Consider the following 17,969-nt stretch of genomic DNA (forward strand, 5'->3'; position numbering starts at 1 on the left):
AATTTGGGTGCGGGGTTCCCCTTAATATCCATACAAGACCCAAAGGGCCTGGTAATGGACTGGGGGGGTACCCATGCCGTTTGTCTCACTGATTTTCATCCATATTGCCAGGACCCGACATTACATTAAAGCCGCAAGCAGTTTTAAATCAGTTTTATTCCTTTAAAAATGTCATTTTGTGCAGGGACTGTTCTAAGCACGGGAAACACGCGCCACTCTACAGGCATACTATAGACACCCCCCAGGTACGATATTTAAAGGAATATTTCACTTTTTTTTTTTTTTTTTTACTTTAAGCATCAATAAAATCACTGCTCCCGAAAAAACTGACGTTTTTAAAAACTTTTTTTGCATTAATGTATGTCCCCTGGGGCAGGACCCGGGTCCCCAAACCCTTTTTAGGACAATACCATGCAAATTAGCCTTTAAAATGAGCACTTTTGATTTCGAACGTTCGAGTCCCATAGACGTCAATGGGGTTCTAACATTTGTGCAAATTTTCGGTCCGTTCGCAGGTTCTAGTGCGAACCGAACCGGGGGTGTTCCGCTCATCCCTATTAGTTAGAAGCAGGATAGGCTTTTTTAAAGAGAAGGGTTTTCAGGGATCGTCTAAAGATGGATAGATTAGGGACAGTTGGACAGATTGCGGTAGGGAGCTCCAAAGGATGGGAGAAGCTCTGGAGAAATCCTGGAGGTGAGCATGGGAGGAGGTGACAAGGGAGCTAGAGAGCAGGAGGTCTTGCGAGGACCGAAGAGAGCGACTTCATTGGTATTTTGGGACTAGGTTATTGATGTAGCTGGGGGCAGAGTTATGGATGGCTTTGTTAATTACTGTTAGTACTTTGAATTTTATTCGTTGGGTGAGTGAAAACCAGTGGAGGGATTGGCAGAGAGGGGTGGAGGACAATGAATGGTTGGTAGGGTGGATGAGTCTTGCAGCAGCATTCATTATGGACTTCTACTGACCACCAACATGCTCACTTATGTTGGTGGTCAGTAGAAGGAAGGATGCTCCCTTATGTTGGTGGTCAATAGAAGGAAGAATACTCTCTTATGTTGGTGGTCAGTAGAATGAAGAATGCTCCCTTATGTTGGTGCTCAGTAGAAGGAAGAATGCTCCTATATGTTGGTGCTCAGTAGAAGGAAGATTACTTCCTTATGTTGGGGGTCAGTAGAAGGAAGAATGTTTCCCTACATTGGTGGTCAGTAGAAGGAAGAATGCTACCTTATGTTGGTGGTCAGTAGAAGGAAGGATGCTCCCTTATGTTGGTGCTCAGTAGAAGTGTAGCAGTGTCCCCAACCCCTAGAGGCCTAATAGTGACCTCTAGAGTCAGGGAGAGCTGACATCCGTCTTCGTAGAGTGGGTTACTAGGCATGGAGGGTGTGATGCAAGAAGGAATAATTGGGCGCCAGTCACTTTTTGAATGTGAACAAAAGAGATTTATTGTCTCTTAACAAGAACTGGAGGAGAGAGGGTTAGGGCCAGGACACTCTTAGAGCAGATGCAAAAGCACTTAGCAGACTCTGAGACTCTCAGAGATAGAACAGTATATTGGTTGCATAGCTACAGACACCTTAAAGCTGAGTTGCGCCTGAAAGAGCTGTTTCCTTTAGCAACCAAACTTGTTTTGTGTACTTCAACACAGTTCTGTACACATACCAAACTTGGTATCCCTGTTGTGTAGGACCTGGCCTCCATCTCGCAGCCTCCCGCTGTGGCTTCATGAACTTAAGCTCACAGTCTCTCTTAAAGGGGTTATAAACCCTTGCATCCTATGCATTTAGGTGAAAAAAATTCTGTCACTGAGCAGCCCCCCAGCCCCCCGTTTTACTCACCTAAGCTTGTTCATTCCCACGCCGGAGATGTGCACACCCTCTATGGCCGGTGTCTCGGCTCTTGGTTCGGCTGCACGGTTAAACCCAGGGAGAGCGCTTCTCCTAGGTGGTTTCCCGAAGTGGGGAGGAGCCACGAGCGCAGCTGAGGGACCCCAGAAGAGGAGGATCGGGGCCACTCTGTGCAAAACGAACTGCACAGTGGAGGTAAGTATGACATGTTTGTTATTTTTATTTTTTTTTAAAACATGGGGGTTTAGTAACCCTTTAAAAGGCTCCTTGGACGCCCACTGCCACTCGGTCTCTTAAACTTCACACAGCCAACTGCTGTATCTTTCGAGTGCCACGCACTCTGACCTGCTGGGCCCCTTGCTTGGCTCTTTAGCCCAATTGCTGAACTCTCTTGCAAGCGTCACTACAGCTATCCTGCTGGGTCCCTTGTTTGACTTTCGCTGAGACTTTCCCAACTTTTTCACCATCTCCGACTAGTGAAAAAGGCTGCTCTGGTAGTCTGACTATGAACTCTGGCCTCTGATAACAGGAGCGTTATCCCTTTGAGGGCGAAAGTTTCCGCTTTACCTCTGACCCTGGTCCGAGCTTGCCTCTGGTGACAGGAATGGTTGTCCTACGTTAGCAACTCTGTCACTTCACCTCCAACAAAGAGGGGTTCTCCGGCCGGCAGAACTCGTGCAACTTGGTTGGATTTCCGACATGAAACCCCAACCCTATGCTGCTCCTTCTTATCCTGGGTAGGCCTCAAACTGCCTAGCAACCAGGAAACTCCCGGATAGGCCTCAGGCTTCTGGCCTAGCAGCTGGGAGCTTTCAACACACATCCACCCAGACAGGTGGCACAGAACAGTGATCCCCTGACTCCACCCAAATAAATAGGCTCTCCCAGCATTCCAAGGGCTAAAGAGATCCCTGTCAATTGGCTGGGACAACTCATCCATTCATAGTCTGACTTCGCTATGCCCTAGTCAATCCAATGTCTCTGGCTACAATGCTACCCGGTGACAGAAGAGAGAAGCCCAGCAAACCCAGATTTAGGGAGAAGTTAGTGGATCTTCTAACAATTAGACAGAGCACTTACTACCTGGCAGACTAAATTTGTTAGCAACCCTGCCTAAACATCATGGTGCTACAGAAAGAAGAATGCTCCCTTATGTTGGTGGTCAGTAGAAGGAAGAATGCTCCCTTATGTTTGTGGTCAGTAGAAGGAAGAATGCCCCCATATGTTGGTGGTCAGTAGAAGGAGAGATGCTCCCTTATGTTGGGGGTCAGTAGAAGGAAGAATGCTCCCTTATATTGGTGCTCAGTAGAAGGAAGAATGCCCCCTTACGTAGGAGCTCAGTAGAATGAAGAATGCTCCCTTATGTTGGTGCTCAGTAGAAGGAAGAATGTTTCCTTATATGGTGGTCAGTAGAAGAAAGAATGTTCCCTTATGTTGGTGGTCGGTAGGAGAAAGAATGTTCCCTTATGTTGCTGCTCAGTAGAAAGAAGAATATTCCCTTATGTTGCTGCTTAGTAGAAGAAAGAATGATCTTTTATGTTGGTGGTCAGTATAAGGAAAAATGCTCCCTTATGTTGATGCTCAGTAGAAGGAAGAATAATCCCTTATGTTTGTGGTCAGTAGGAGGAAGAATACTCCCTTCTACTGACCACCAACATAAGGGAGTATTCTTCCTCCTACTGACCATAAACATAAGGGAGCATTCTTCCTTCTACTGACCACCATCATAAGGAAAAATGCTCCCTTATGTTGGTGGTCAGTAGAAGGAAGAATGCTCCCTTATGTTGGTGGTCAGTAGAAGGAAGAATGCTCCCTTTTGTTGGTGGTCAGTAGAAGGAAGAATGCTCCCCTATGTTGGTGGTCAGTAGAAGGAAGGATGCTCCCCTATGTTGGTGGTCAGTAGAAGGAAGGATGCTCCCTTATGTTGGTGGTCAGTAGAAGGAAGAATGCTCCCTTATGTTGGGGGTCAGTAGAAGAAAAAATTCTCCCCTATGTTGGTGCTCAGTAGAAGGAAGAATGCTTCCTTCTACTCACTGACTACTACTCACTATGCATCTGTGTAAGAACCGTCAGGAAGAGATCACCTAGAGATTTGGGCCATAGGCAGAAAGGGAGCACTGGCTGTCTGGGCAAAATTGCCAGGGATAGGATTATTACTCGAGCAAATGAGCATTGGAGAGGGAGGGGGAACAAATAAAAAAAATATTTTCTCAGCACAGACTTTGTTTTAACAGTCACAGGATTTGTGCTGCATCATGTCCAAAGTCTAGTATCTGTTTTCTCCTGAGAATAGCCCATCACCTGCAGGGTGTAGTCATTATTGGACACCTCCTCCCACTCTGTGGAATGCTACAGCCCTCAGGTATATAAGCCCAGGTACTGGCTGATGTGTATCATTGTGTTGATAACTTTGCAAAAATGAGTGGTGGACATATGGAGCTACCTGATCCCAAGCCACCTACTGAAAAGGATCAAGATATCCTTGACAAGGTAAGTGGTTGGGGATCCAATCCTAAGGGCTCATTAACACCAATCAGTTTCGATATTCAGCTTGTTCAGTTGAGTTTTAACAGGGAACGCTAGAATCTCATTGGTTGCCATACACCAAACAACTCCAGTTTTGATAAATTACCCCTCTATGTATTTTGCATAATGTTTCATTTTGTATGTAACTTCTATACCTCTGTGTGTGCTATTCCATTTTTCTGATACTGTATTAAGTGTACGAATGTGTAGATTGGGCAGTAGAGGGACATCTCTACCTACACTGCAATCACTCTGTTTTCTGATCTTAAAATATCAATTGCAAAGGCAATGTATTGTTTATATTGAGACTGACCGGCCCCTAAAGCTGGCCTCACAGTTTACAATCCGATCATACAATCTCCTTTAAGAGTTTCTAAAATGTGAGGGTTCAACTGAACCCCGCCCTTTCAAATTGCATTCAGCCTAGCATTACACAATTTTCATTTAGCTAAAAGTGCAATCATATAGTGTGTGTGTGTGTGTGTGGTCAGATTCAGCCACCCTGAATCTGATGGGCATGAGAACAATGGGCAGGGGGTATCTGAGCGCCACTGAAGCACAATCGACGTTACCACAAAGGAGTAATGTGGAAGGGCCCTTAAAGTGATACTAAAGTCTTATTTTTCTTTTCCTGTTAAAAATAAAAAACATGTTATACTTGCCTGCTCTGTGTAGTGGATTTGCACAAAGCGGCCCCGATTCTGGTCTTCTCGGGTACCTCTTCTGTGATCCTGGCCCCTCCCTCTGGTTGAGTGCCCCCACAGCAAACAGCTTGCTAGGGGGTCACCTGAGCTGAGCCACAGCTCTGTGTGTCCATTCAGACATGGAGCCGCAGCTTGGACCTGTCCCTTTTTTCTCCTCATTGGCTCACTGATTTTGCTTGACAGCAGCTGGAGCCAATGGTGCCGTGCTGCTGTCTCAGCCAATGAAGGGCGTCCTGGACACCCGAGTCTCTCCTGCAACATCGCTGGATCTAGATGGGGCTCAGGTAAGTATTAGGGGGGGCTGATGCACACAGAAGGTGTTTTGACTTAGAATGCACCTTCTGCCTTTACAACCACTTTAAAGCTGAACTAAACCCAAAACCAAAAACGGAATTTATTGTAGCTTACCAATCTTTGGGTGAAGAGCAGTGGTGGCTGGTGTTTTTTTTTTTTGGGGGGGGGGGGCAAACAATGCTCCCACAGCCACACCCCTTGGTCAGTCAGGTCACCCGCACCCCACTCCCCTGTGGTTCGGTCGGCCCTGCACTTACCCCATCTATGGCACAGGCATCGCTTCTCTTTAGGCAACGAGCGGTAGCTTCTCCCGCGTCTCCTCACGGTGGCCGTCTCCTCCCTCCTCCTAGGCCAATAGGATCACTTCTCCTTTTGGCCAATCAGGAAACAGGTCTCAAGACCCACTTCCTGACCTGAGGAGAACCAGTGTAAAAATAGCGAATATTCATTCACTATGGTCACACAACTGGGTGGGCTGGGGGGGGCAGTGCTCTGCCCCCCCCAGCCCACCCTTTTTTTAAGCCAATCTTAGCTTCCCCATTGTTTAACCTGATGATCCTGACCTGGAGTGTCTCCACACTGGATGGAGGAGCAACAGAGCCACCCTTGGACAGCAGCATTGTCAATCCAGGGCGTGAGTAGTGTTAGACTTGCTGATTTAGATCGACTTGACTAACAGATTAAGCTGAACTCCAGATAACACATTATAAGCACGCAGTTCATGCAGTTTACCCTCCCCTGCTGGTGCTGTACAGAGGGCATGGAGGATTAGGGGAACATTGTTCCTCTGTATGTATTGCCATGGAAGCAGTGGTCTGATTGAACACTGCAACACTGGCGAACATCTTTGGTGTGGCCAATACTAATAAAAAGCAGCACCCCGCTGTGGTTGGCATGCAATTGCGAAATGGATAGAGTAAGGACAGGATTCACACTGGTTAGGGACAGCAAACGTAGGTCTAGGGAAAGGTTCCTGACGAGGACAGGCAGACAAGGGACACCACGGTACACCCTGAGGACCTTGGACCGCTAGTCCACCACGTGTTTCTAAATACTTAAGAATGGAGCTCACCCATGCTGTTCTGTCTGCTACCAAAGGATATCACTGGGGACAATGAGGTAACACCAGAAACCTCCAATGGCCTACTTCCTTAATCCATTGCCCCTAACAATATATATTTAGCTACTTGATCAACTGGGCAATACAGTAGACCAGTGGAGTTTCAGGTGATACTCCATTGCCCCAAGTAGCCTTCAGCTTGGATCAGCTGGGTAACAGCTAAACTTCCCCCTGGTCTACTGCCTTACCTTACCCAAGTTGATTCATTAACTAGATACCGATAGAGATGATAGAGTAACACCTGAACCTCCAGTGACTATCTGGTTAGTCTGATCCTTGGCAGCCATGACTATTACAGCTGGTACTGAGTGCAGGTCTATAAATGGGTCTTTCCAATCCTGATACAGTATTTATCATTATTATTATTATTATTATTATAAAGGCTTTATATAGTGCTGACAATTTACGCAGAGCTTTACAACCTGAGGGCAGACAGTACAATTACAATACAATTTAATACAGTAGGAATCGGAGAACCCTGCTTGTTAGAGCTTACAATATAAGTGTTTCTTGTTTTCAGGTAAAAGAAAAGTTTGTGGAACAGTCCAAGACGAACCCCAGTGAATTTAAGGCAATCCTCGTCATTACCCTGATTGTTAATTATGTTCATAGTGAAGTATATCTTTTCAAGGTAATTCTTTCTCTCTCTCTCTCTCTCTCTGTCTCTCTGTCTCTCTGTCTCTCTGTCTCTCTGTCTCTGTCTGTCTCTCTCTCCCAACCCACCTGACACTCTGGGTTCAGACATCTTTCCACCAGCACCTTTTTAAATGGGTGATCTATCTCCTTTAAAGGAGGGCGATAGATCAACTGAGTTTTGAATAACAGCCCAGACTCGGTAGAGGAATTCCACAAAAGACAGCTTAAGAACAGCTATACATATATGCACAGTGAGATACCACCTGAAGCATGACCTGTAGGACAATAAAGGGTTAAGTGTTTAATGCAGGTAGCTACACTCTAAAAGGAACCACGGGCCGGCCTATTCAACCTTTAAATCCTGATCATGCTGTTCTCTCATGCCTAGTGTGGTCAGTTTTTAATAGGAAAGCAGAGGCACACAAAGGAAGTAATACAAAGAGAACAGGAGACTTTCTCATACAAGTACATGGTACAGCAGATACATATCAAGAATATGAAATGTTGGGTTGACATATTCTTTAACCACTTGCCGTCCACGCCATAGTCAAATGAGGGCTACAGCGTGGCCAGCTAGTTCTGGGTTGACGTCTCACAAACTCGTGCTTCCCACTTGCCCTTTGGGGCACGCACCCAGAAGTGTCCGTAATCGCCGGGTCCTCCAGACCCAACGCATCACGGATTGGGTTAAAGGGCCAATGACAGCAGCCCGTTCCTACCTGTTCGCTCCATCCAGTGACGGAGCGATCACTATGTAAGCAAACCGGTGTCATTGCTGGTTCAGCTCTCTCCTTTCCTCACACTGATGCAGCGTGAGAGGAGAAACATTGAGTGCAGTAGCATGAGTCTGCTTACTTTTTGTGTGCCATACAGTGCTCATCTGTGCCATCAGTGTCACTACAGTGCTCACCTGTGCCACTACAGTACTCATCTGTGCCCTACAGTGCTCCACATCAGTGCCCTTACAGTGCTCATCTGTGCCATTACAGTGCTCATCTGTGCCCTACAGTGACATTACAGTGCTCCACAGTGCCACATTAATGTGCCATTACAATGCCCATCATTGCCACATTAGTGCCACTACAGTGGTCATCTGTGCCCTACAGTGCTCTACAGTGTCCATCAGTGCCACTACAGGGCCCTATTAGTGCTCATCAATGCTACCCTATCAGTGGATCCTCATCAGCACCCATCAGTGCCGTAAAAATGTGTTAAAAAAATGTTTTTCATTTTCTTTCCACATTTTCCAAAAACTTGTGAAAAAAAATAACACTTTCAAATGCCTCATAGAATATACGTTGGGGTGTTTGTTTTCCAAAACGGGGTCATTTTTGTAGTGTTCCCATTGTCCTGGTTTTCCAGAGCCTTCAAAAGTGTGATAATAAATAATAATGTTTAACTTATGCTCCTAGAACGCCTGGAGGTGCTACTTGCATGTTGGGCTTCTTTATTAGACATGTGAAGTTCGTTTAATTCCGAATTGAAATTCAGACACATTTTTGTTTTCCGGAAATTCGGATGTATGTGAATTTCCAAGTTACAATAGTACGGAATTTCAACTAATCTGAAACAACTTAAAAAAAATTTGGACCGAATTTGAATCGATTCAAATAGTTTTTGAATTTTCAAAGAGGATAAAATAGAATAGAAAATAAAGGAATAGAATATAAAAATAGAATAGGAGAGAATATAACAGAGAATAAAAGAATAGAATATATTAGAGTAAAACAGAACAAAATAGAAAATAAAAGAACAGAATAGAAATGAATAGAATAGAATAAAAAGAGAAGAATTTAATTAAAAAAAAGTAACCATCTTCTGAAATTCAAATTTCAAATAGAATAAATTTGAATTTGAATACATAAGAAAAGAATAGAATAGAAAAAACAATAGAATAGAAAGAAAATAACCATTTCCCAAAATCCAAATAGAATCAATTTGAATTTGAATAGAATAGAAAATAACAGAATAATGCAGAAAAAAACAGCAAGAAATAGAATAGAATATAACCATTTGAATTTTCAAAAAGAATAAATTCTAATTTGAATAGAAAAGGATATAATAGAATAAACAAATAGAAAAAGAATAGAGTTAAAAAAACAATAGAATAGTATATAAAGAATAGGACCATTTCCCAAAATTTAAACAGAATCAATTTGTTTTGAATAGAATAGAAAATAATAGATTAGAATAGGAAGATGGTTATATTCTTTCTATTCTGCTATTTCTTTCTATACTATTGTTGTTTTCTATTCAAATCTATTCTTTTCTATTTAAATTCAAATTTCTATTCTTTTCTATTCGAATTTCAGAAGATGGTTATATTCTTTCTATGTCATTCTATTATTTTTCATTCCATTCTATTCTTCTTGTACTATTCTATTTTGTTCTGTTTTACTTTATTCTATTCTATTCTTTTATTTTCTCTTATTTTTTTTCTATTCCATTCCTTTATTTTCTATTTTATTCTCTTTGGAAATTCGAAAACTTTTCAAATTCAAAAACTATTCAAATTTGAATACTATGTTCTGTTTTACTTTTTTTTCAGTTATATTATTTTCTATTCTATTTTATATTTTTTATCTATTTCATTCTATTTTGTTTGGAATCTGGAAAACTATTTGAAAACTATTCGAATCGATTCAAATTCCGCAAAAAAACGCTAGTTTAAAAAACGCAAAATTCACAGAAAAATGTGCCTGAAAAACGCATCAAGCGCAGCCGCATAGTGTGAACCTAGACTTAAGCCTCGTACACATGGTTCGATTGTTGGAAGGGGATTGTCTGTTGACAGACTGTTGTCTGAAATTCTTACAGTTGATACGCTCCTTTCAACAATTGTCCAATTTTCTGCCAACAAATGTTGGATGGCAGGCTAGTAAATTTTCGGCGGACAATGGCTCCACGTCTGATTTTCCTATGGTCAGTACACAAATCCGTCGCACAAGTCGAAAGCACAAACACGCATGCTCGGAATCAGTGCTCACCAAACACGAAATTAGCAGAAGGGGCCAAAAACGGTTGGCGCTCAGGAGCTGAAATTCCTCATAGTACGTCACTACGTTCATGTTTGTAGCACGACAATTGTGTACCGTTAGTGTGCAAGACAAGTTCCTGGCACACGCCCCTTTGACAAAAATCAGACGCTCAGTTGGCCAACAATCGTACCGCGTGTACGAGGCTTTAGGCATCAGAATAGCTACAGTGGACTGGCACCCCAGTACTATTCAGACGAAATGCGTTGGGACGGGCTCCACTTAAGAAATACACACTCTTCTCAAATGTGAATTTTTTTTAATCTCATTAAATTTAAAATTTTTATATGGAATTACGCTATGTGGCCCTTTTTTGTTTTCTTTTCTTGATATATGAACATATGGGAGAAATCATCAATTTTTCTGTCTGGAAACACCTTCTATGGAAATTATCACCCCAATGACTGTGTGAGGAACTGGCTTCCATGTTAAAGGTCTCCAGATGCTCGGTTGGCCAACAATCGTACCATGTGTATGAGGCTTTAGCCCAGGTTCACATTGAGCTGCGGGAATGAAGACGTACAAGTTCAGCCGAACTCGAACGATTTCACTCCCATTTCAGTCCTGATTTCGGCTGCAATTTCAGAGACATCTGCAAGTTTCTGCACAGATGTCAATGTAAATTGCAGCCCAAGATGGCAAAAAGTAGTACAGAAACTACTTTTTGAAATCGGTGCCGCATATGTGGCAACCCACCGATTAGGACGGTGCATTTTATGTCAAAACGCTCCAGGGTAAACTAGAGCTTATTGCCCGTACACACGATCCGAATATTGTACGAAAACTGTAGTCCGAGGAAGAATCGTACGATTTTCGAATCATGTGTACTACTTTCGAAAGCTGAGCACGACATTCGCCATTATTCGATCGGACAAGCATGAAAATTTTCCTTGTACGATTTTCGTTTAGTCAGTATAGTTGTCTTCCGAAAATACAATACAAATTCATTACAACACATGACATCACTTACGATTTTTTTTTTCTGTCATACGAGAACTTTCGTGACTTTAGTTACCTATTCATTTTCTACTTGCGACTATTAAGCAAAAAAGTTGTACGATATTCGGATCGTGTGTACGGGCCATTAGTATCCCAAGAAATGAGATCAGCCGTCAGTGCATCAGGTGTGATCAATTTTCAGTGATTGGCAGCATAGCATGTAGAATCATTAACCTTCACAAAGACCAAATAATATCCACTGATTTGGGTTATTTTTACCAAAGATGTGTAGCAGTATAAATTTTGGGCAAAATTTATGAAGAAAAATTACTAATTGGAAAAATTGTATAACCGAAACAAAGAAAAATGCTTATCTTTTTTACAAAATTTTCAGTCTTTTTTCATTTTATAGCGTAAAAAATTAAAAACCCCATGGTGATTAATTACCACCAAAAGAAAGCTCTATTTGTGTGGACAAAAAAGGACAAAACTTCATTTGTGTACAGTGTTGCATGGGTAACTGTCATTCAAAATGTGAGAGCGCTGAAAGCTGAAAATTGGCCTGGTTAGGAAGGGGGTATAAATGCCCAGTGAGCAAGTGGTTAATAATATAACTAGAATATCAGTGAAAATACAAGATTAAAGGTGGAACTGTTTTCTGAACTTTCTTGATCTTTTCAGGTGTACACTGGAGGTAGCACTTATAGCCACCTCAAAGTGTTTGACACTACTCTAGATGAGGGGACAAAACTGGAGAAGTTCCAACTGAATAAGACACTGGATGATAAGCTGGAGTTTTTCTAAGACAGAGATGAGAATGATAACAGAGAATGAACATGAAGAATCCTCAAAGTACAAATATTCCCCACTTCACTTTTTAGTCGTCACAAAATTTCTAATGAAATCCTACTGACCCTTACTGATGTCATTGTGTACCAGGAAGTGGATGTCCATGTCGGTTTGGTGATTATTTTTATGCGCGCATCTCTTTTAACCTTGTGTAAGTGTATTTCTTTATGCAATAAAGCATTTTAACACTATATAAGGAGGCTTGTTTCTTCTTGCTTTTCATGAACCACCATGCTGAGAATCGGGTTATATGGGTCCAACTGACAATGTTCCCGGTTGACATTGAGACTAGGGTCGTCTTTAACTGCTTGACATCCGCGCTATAGCCGAATGACGGCTACAGCGCGGACCTGAATATGACGGCCTCCCCTGTGCACGTGCCCCGCGCGCGCCCTGCAGGGCGCGCGTAGAGCGCGCTGTGATCACCGAGTCACTGAGACTCGGGTGATCACCAATCTAAGTAAGGGGCCGGTCCCGGCCCCTTACCATGTGATCAGCTGTCGGCCAATGACAGCTCATCACATGACCAAAACAAAAGCTCTGTGATCGTTTTTTTTTTCTCCTCGCACTGACAGTGCGAGGAGAAAAAAAAAACGATCACCGGCTCACCAGCAAGGGACATCGGTCCCGAAGAGGAGGAGGCAATAATGCCTCAATTGTACCACAAGTACCCCCTGCCAGTGCCACCTGACATTGCCACACCACAGTGCCCACAGTGCCCACCAGTGCCATGTATAAATGCCCATAAGTGCCACCTATCAATGCCTACAAGTGCCACCTATCAATGCCCACCATTGCCACCTAACAATGCCCACCAGTGGTGCCAATCAGTGCCAACTAGCAGTGTACAAGATCAGTGCCCATTATTGCCACCAATCAGTGCCCATCACTGCCACCCATCAGTGCCCATCACTGCCATCTATCAGTGCCCATTGGTGCCGCCTCATCAGCGTACATCAATGAAGGAGAAAAATTACCCTTTTTAAAAATTTTATAACAAAATATAAAAAAAAAATTAAATTTTTTTAAAAAATTCGGTCTTTTTAAATTTTTTTAACAAAAAATAAAAACCGCAGAGGTGATCAAATACCACCAAAAGAAAGCTCTATTTATGGCAAAAAAATGATAAAAACTTCATTTGGGTACAGTGTTGTATGACCGCGCAATTGTCATTCAAAGTGCGTCAGCGCTGAAAGCTAAAAATTGGTCTGGATAGGAGGGGGGTTTAAGTGCCCTGTAAGCAAGTGGTTAATATGGATTGGACCCTGGGCAAAGATTTTCTTGGGGCCCACCGTGCAATTTTGTTCTCTACCCCAACATCCCAAAAAAAAAATTAAAAAATACACATAGACTTGTCTAAACAAACTTTAATAATGTAAACATAATGAACTGATCCACAAACAAGTCCTATAGTCAACTTTGAGATTAATGACACATCACGGGTCTGTTTCTCAATATTGTGGTCATACTTCTTATATAATCAGAATGGCTACAGTGGACTGGCACCCCAGATGATGTCTGTTCAAACTAAACAATTTCGGGACGGGCTCCACTGCCGCCATACACATTTCTTGAGGGCTGTTTACTCTTCTCAAATGTGAATTTTTTAAATCTAATTAAATTTCTAATTTTTATATGGAATTACGCTATGTGGCCCTTTTTTGTTTTCCTTTCTTGATATATGAACATATGGGAGAAACCATCCATTTTTCTGTCTGGAAACACGTTCTATGGAGATTATCACCCCAATGACTGTGTGAGGACCTGGCTGCCATGTTAAAGGTCTCCAGATCTGATGTCTCATATCTTGGCATTCGCCAATATAAGCTTAGGACGTGTGTCCTTTTGAGTTCAAATCATCTGGTAAGCCTTCAGACTATCGGTGGTGGACAACATTCACACAATGTTTTAGTATCTATTCACCAATTTTGGATGTCTTAAAGATGTTATGAACTCTTGGCGAATGTCCCTTTAGGGGCCATCCAGATTCACTATGTTTTCCACTTCACCTATGGACTCAATGTTGGATCACCTGTGCTATTAATAGGATCAGAAGAAGCACACAAGCACTTGGCTTCAGGTAGCTATACTGTAGGTGCAACTGTGCAGGGTTACACAGTACACTAACTATAAATACTTCAAGAGCCTGCCTGTGCTGTTAATAGGATCAGAAGAAGCACACAAGCACTTGGCTTCAGGTAGCTATACTGTAGGTGCAACAGTGCAGGGTACACAGTACACTAACTATAAATACTTCAAGAGCCTGCCTGTGCTTTTAATAGGATCAGAAGAAGCACACAAGCACCTGGCTTCAGGTAACTATACTGTAGGTGCAACTGTGCAGGGTACACAGTACACTAACTGGAAATTTTCAAGAGCCTGCCTTTGCTATTAATAGGATCAGAAGAAGCACACAAGCACTTGGCTTCAGGTAGCTATACTGTAGGTGCAACTGTGCAGGGTTACACAGTATACTAACTGTAAATACTTCAAGAGCCTGCCTGTGCTATTAATAGGATCAGAAGAAGCACACAAGCACTTGGCTTCAGGTAACTATACTGTAGGTGCAACTGTGCAGGGTTACACAGTATACTAACTGTAAATACTTCAAGAGCCTGCCTGTGCTATTAATAGCATCAGAAGAAGCACACAAGCACCTGTCTTCAGGTAGCTATACTGTAGGTGCAACTGTGCAGGGTTACACAGTACACTAACTGTAAATACTTCAAGAGCCTGCCTGCTATTAATAGGATCAGAAGAAGCACGCAAGCACTTGGTTTCAGGTAGCTATACAGTAGGTGCACATTTCTTGAGGGCTGTTTACTCTTCTCAAATGTGAATTTTTTTAATCTAATTAAATTTCAAATTTTTATATGGAATTACACTATGTGGCCCCTTTTTGTTTTCCTTTCTTGATATATGAACATATGGGAGAAACCATCCATTTTTCTGTCTGGAAACACCTTCTATGGAGATTATCACCCCAATGACTGTGTGAGGACCTGGCTGCCGTGTTAAAGGTCTCCAGATCTGATGTCTCATATCTTGGCATTCGCCAATATAAGCTTAGGACGTGTGTCCTTTTGAGTTCAAATCATCTGGTAAGCCTTCAGACTATCGGTGGTGGACTACATTCACACAATGTTTTAGTATCTATTCACCAATTTTGGATGTCTTAAAGATGTTATGAACTCTTGGCGAATGTGCCTTTAGGGGCCATCCAGATTCACTATGTTTTCCACTTCACCTATGGACTCAATGTTGGATCACCTGTGCTATTAATAGGATCAGAAGAAGCACACAAGCACTTGGCTTCAGGTAGCTATACTGTAGGTGCAACAGTGCAGGGTACACAGTACACTAACTGTAAATACTTCAAGAGCCTGCCTGTGCTATTAATAGGATCAGAAGAAGCACACAAGCACCTGGCTTCAGGTAACTATACTGTAGGTGCAACTGTGCAGGGTACACAGTTGTGCTGACCAGAACACTCTGGTCAGCACAAGGCAACTACATGCAGGACTCCAGTACCCAAGCCCAAAAAGAAACAAAACATTTCTCCTGTTCTTATAACTCTGCCCCTATCCATGTTGCCTGCTGATCCTGTGCTCATCGATCCAGTGCCTGCTGCCCAGTCTGAACGGCTACCCACATAGCTCCCAACTGTCCCTGATTTCGAGGGACTGTCCCTGATTTGGAGCAATGTCCCTCTGTCCCTCTTTCCCCCTCATTTTGGTCTAATCCATATAGTTGTATATAAAATGTACTTTTTATCTTTCAAAAAGTGTTTCCCAGTGCTAAACCTTTCATCCAAATTCTAAATTGTAAATTTTAAAAGCCAATATAAAGGAATAGTAGTGGTAAAAAAAGCCCTTGTGGATTTAATTAAGTTTTTATGTTAATTCTCCTTTAAGGGGGTGTGGCAGGGGGAGTGTCCTATGCCTACATACATTTGCTAGTAGGTGCCCCTCATTCCCATCTCAAAATGTTGGGAGGTATGTACCCAGCCTGATGTGATGATGACTGCTTCTGATGTGATCCAGTCCTCCTCCATGCCCTCCTGGTGTCCACTGCCCAGCCTGCTGATTCCGGGGCTGCCACCCCTCTGGACTATGCCAAATCCCTGCTTGCTGTTAAGCTGGACTCTGTTGACCGGGTTAAACTCCCACCTACTGATGTATCTGAGGCTTCTAAAACTCCAGTGTTATGTGGCCTAAAGGGGTTGTCTGGGTGGGTTAAGATCCCTACTTTTGCTCATCCTGAGTTTTTTTTGCAGCCAGCTGATCCTGTTGTGCCAAGGCCAGGAGGTCCAGATCTCCACTTTGAAGCCACATCTGCTGTTACAACCCCAGTAGTAGAGGTCCTATGGGAAAGGACAGTGTTCCATTTGAACTTTGTCCTGACCCAGGGGTCATCTCTGCGATCCCTGGTGCATTTGGGGACCCGAGTGGGGTAACCTATGCTCTAGGTAGACCTGAGGGACAGGTAAAGTGCAGAGCGGCCTCTAGTAACAGAGGGACAGAGGGTCCAGTCGTGAAGGAATGCCCTGGCGTCAGGGTACCTGCACGGACCAGGGACTCTGGCATTGGCCGGTCGTGTGTCCTTTGGTGTCTCAGCATTGGGACACAGCCTTTAGTGTTGCGCCTCTTTAGGGATCTGACTAGCAGAGAACCCAAACAGTTTTGGGACCGTTTTTCTCACCAGGCCTTCAGACATGGACAGAGTGCTTAGTCGGCTTGCAGACCCTGGTGGTGGGGCCCTATTGAGTGTCCAGAGGCCGCTCCTTAAGACCCCTTTCACACTGGGGTGTTTTTCAGGCACCTGTAAAGCGCCTGAAAGAAGCCTCATCTGCACTCCCAATGTGAAAGCCCGAGTGCTTTCACACTGAGGCGCTGCGCTGGCAGGGCGTCAAAAAAAGTCCTGCAAGCAGCTTCTTTGCAGCGCTTAAGCGTTTTTTTGCAGTTTTTTATTAATTCTGTCATAGGGCTCCCCTTAACCACTTCAATACACTATATTATATATTGTACACTGCACTATATACCCTGCACTGTATTATATATACTACATATACTACACTGACTGCACTATATACTATACAGACTGCACTATATACCGTATTTATCGGCGTATAACACGCACCGGCGTATAACACGCACCCCAATTTAGGAGGGAATTTTAAGGAAAAAAAAACTTTTAGGAGGGAAGTTGAAGGGAAAAAAAACTTACATTTAAACGCCCATCATTGCAGCCTTCTCAGTGCAGCCATGTCAGTGCAGCCTTGTCAGTGCAGCCTTGTCAGTGCAGCCTTGTCAGTGCAGCCATGTCAGTGCAGCCTTCCCCAGTGCAGCCTTCCCCAGTGCAGCCTTGTCAGTGCAGCCATGTCAGTGCAGCCATGTCAGTGCAGCCTTGTCAGTGCAGACTTCCCCAGTGCAGACTTCCCCAGTGCAGCCTTGTCAGTGCAGACTTCCCCAGTGCAGACTTCCCCAGTGCAGCTTTCCCCAGTGCAGCTTTCCCCAGTGCAGCCTTCCCCAGTGATCCCAGCCATTCTGGGCTTCAAAATCGCCGATCGCGATTTGAAAATGGCGCCGCCGGCGCCGAAATACACAGAGCCGGTCCTCGGCTCTTTCCGGCGGCTGTCGTTCACTTTCGGCTCCACTCGTAGTCCCGAGCGGAGCTATCTGAACCTAGCCGAGTAGGTTCGGATAGCTCCGCTCGGGACTACGAGTGGAGCCGAAAATGAACGACAGCCGCCGAAAAGAGCCGAGGACCGGCTCTGTGTATTTCGGCGCCGGCGGCGCCATTTTCAAATCGCGGTCGGCGATTTTGAAAATGTGACAGGTCGGGATCGCAGGGGATCGGTGTATAACACGCACCTGCGATTTTCCCCTGGTTTTAAGGGGAAAAAAGTGCGTGTTATACGCCGATAAATACGGTACTCTGCAGTGTATTATATATACTATACAGACTGCACTATATACTCTGCTGAAAAATTGGGCCTTAGGTGTTGGTGGTGGCAGAACA

The 17,969-nt window shown here is 43.6% G+C and overlaps 1 protein-coding gene across 1 annotated transcript; it reads left to right on the top strand.

The window, feature by feature from the left end:
* The first annotated feature begins 4,119 nt into the window (after window positions 1-4,119).
* Window positions 4,120-12,144, top strand: LOC141129413 (cystatin-A5-like). The gene is made up of 3 exons (XM_073617436.1): window positions 4,120-4,335; window positions 7,010-7,120; window positions 11,781-12,144. The coding sequence occupies exons 1-3, from the start codon at window positions 4,264-4,266 to the stop codon at window positions 11,901-11,903; spliced, it is 306 nt and encodes a 101-aa protein (XP_073473537.1). The 5' UTR covers window positions 4,120-4,263; the 3' UTR covers window positions 11,904-12,144.
* Window positions 12,145-17,969: the final 5,825 nt, after the last annotated feature.

The sequence above is a fragment of the Aquarana catesbeiana genome, linkage group LG02, assembly GCF_042186555.1.
Source record: "Aquarana catesbeiana isolate 2022-GZ linkage group LG02, ASM4218655v1, whole genome shotgun sequence".
In the NCBI taxonomy this organism is placed as follows: Eukaryota; Metazoa; Chordata; class Amphibia; order Anura; family Ranidae; genus Aquarana; species Aquarana catesbeiana.

What these genes read in the sequence shown, in the direction of transcription:
- LOC141129413 (XM_073617436.1), top strand. Translation starts at nt 4,264, where the DNA reads ATGAGTGGTGGACATATGGAGCTACCTGATCCCAAGCCACCTACTGAA. An exon ending in ATCAAGATATCCTTGACAAG is followed by an intron (nt 4,336 to 7,009) that starts GTAAGTGGTTGG and finishes TCTTGTTTTCAG; the next exon opens with GTAAAAGAAAAGTTTGTGGA. An exon ending in GTGAAGTATATCTTTTCAAG is followed by an intron (nt 7,121 to 11,780) that starts GTAATTCTTTCT and finishes TGATCTTTTCAG; the next exon opens with GTGTACACTGGAGGTAGCAC.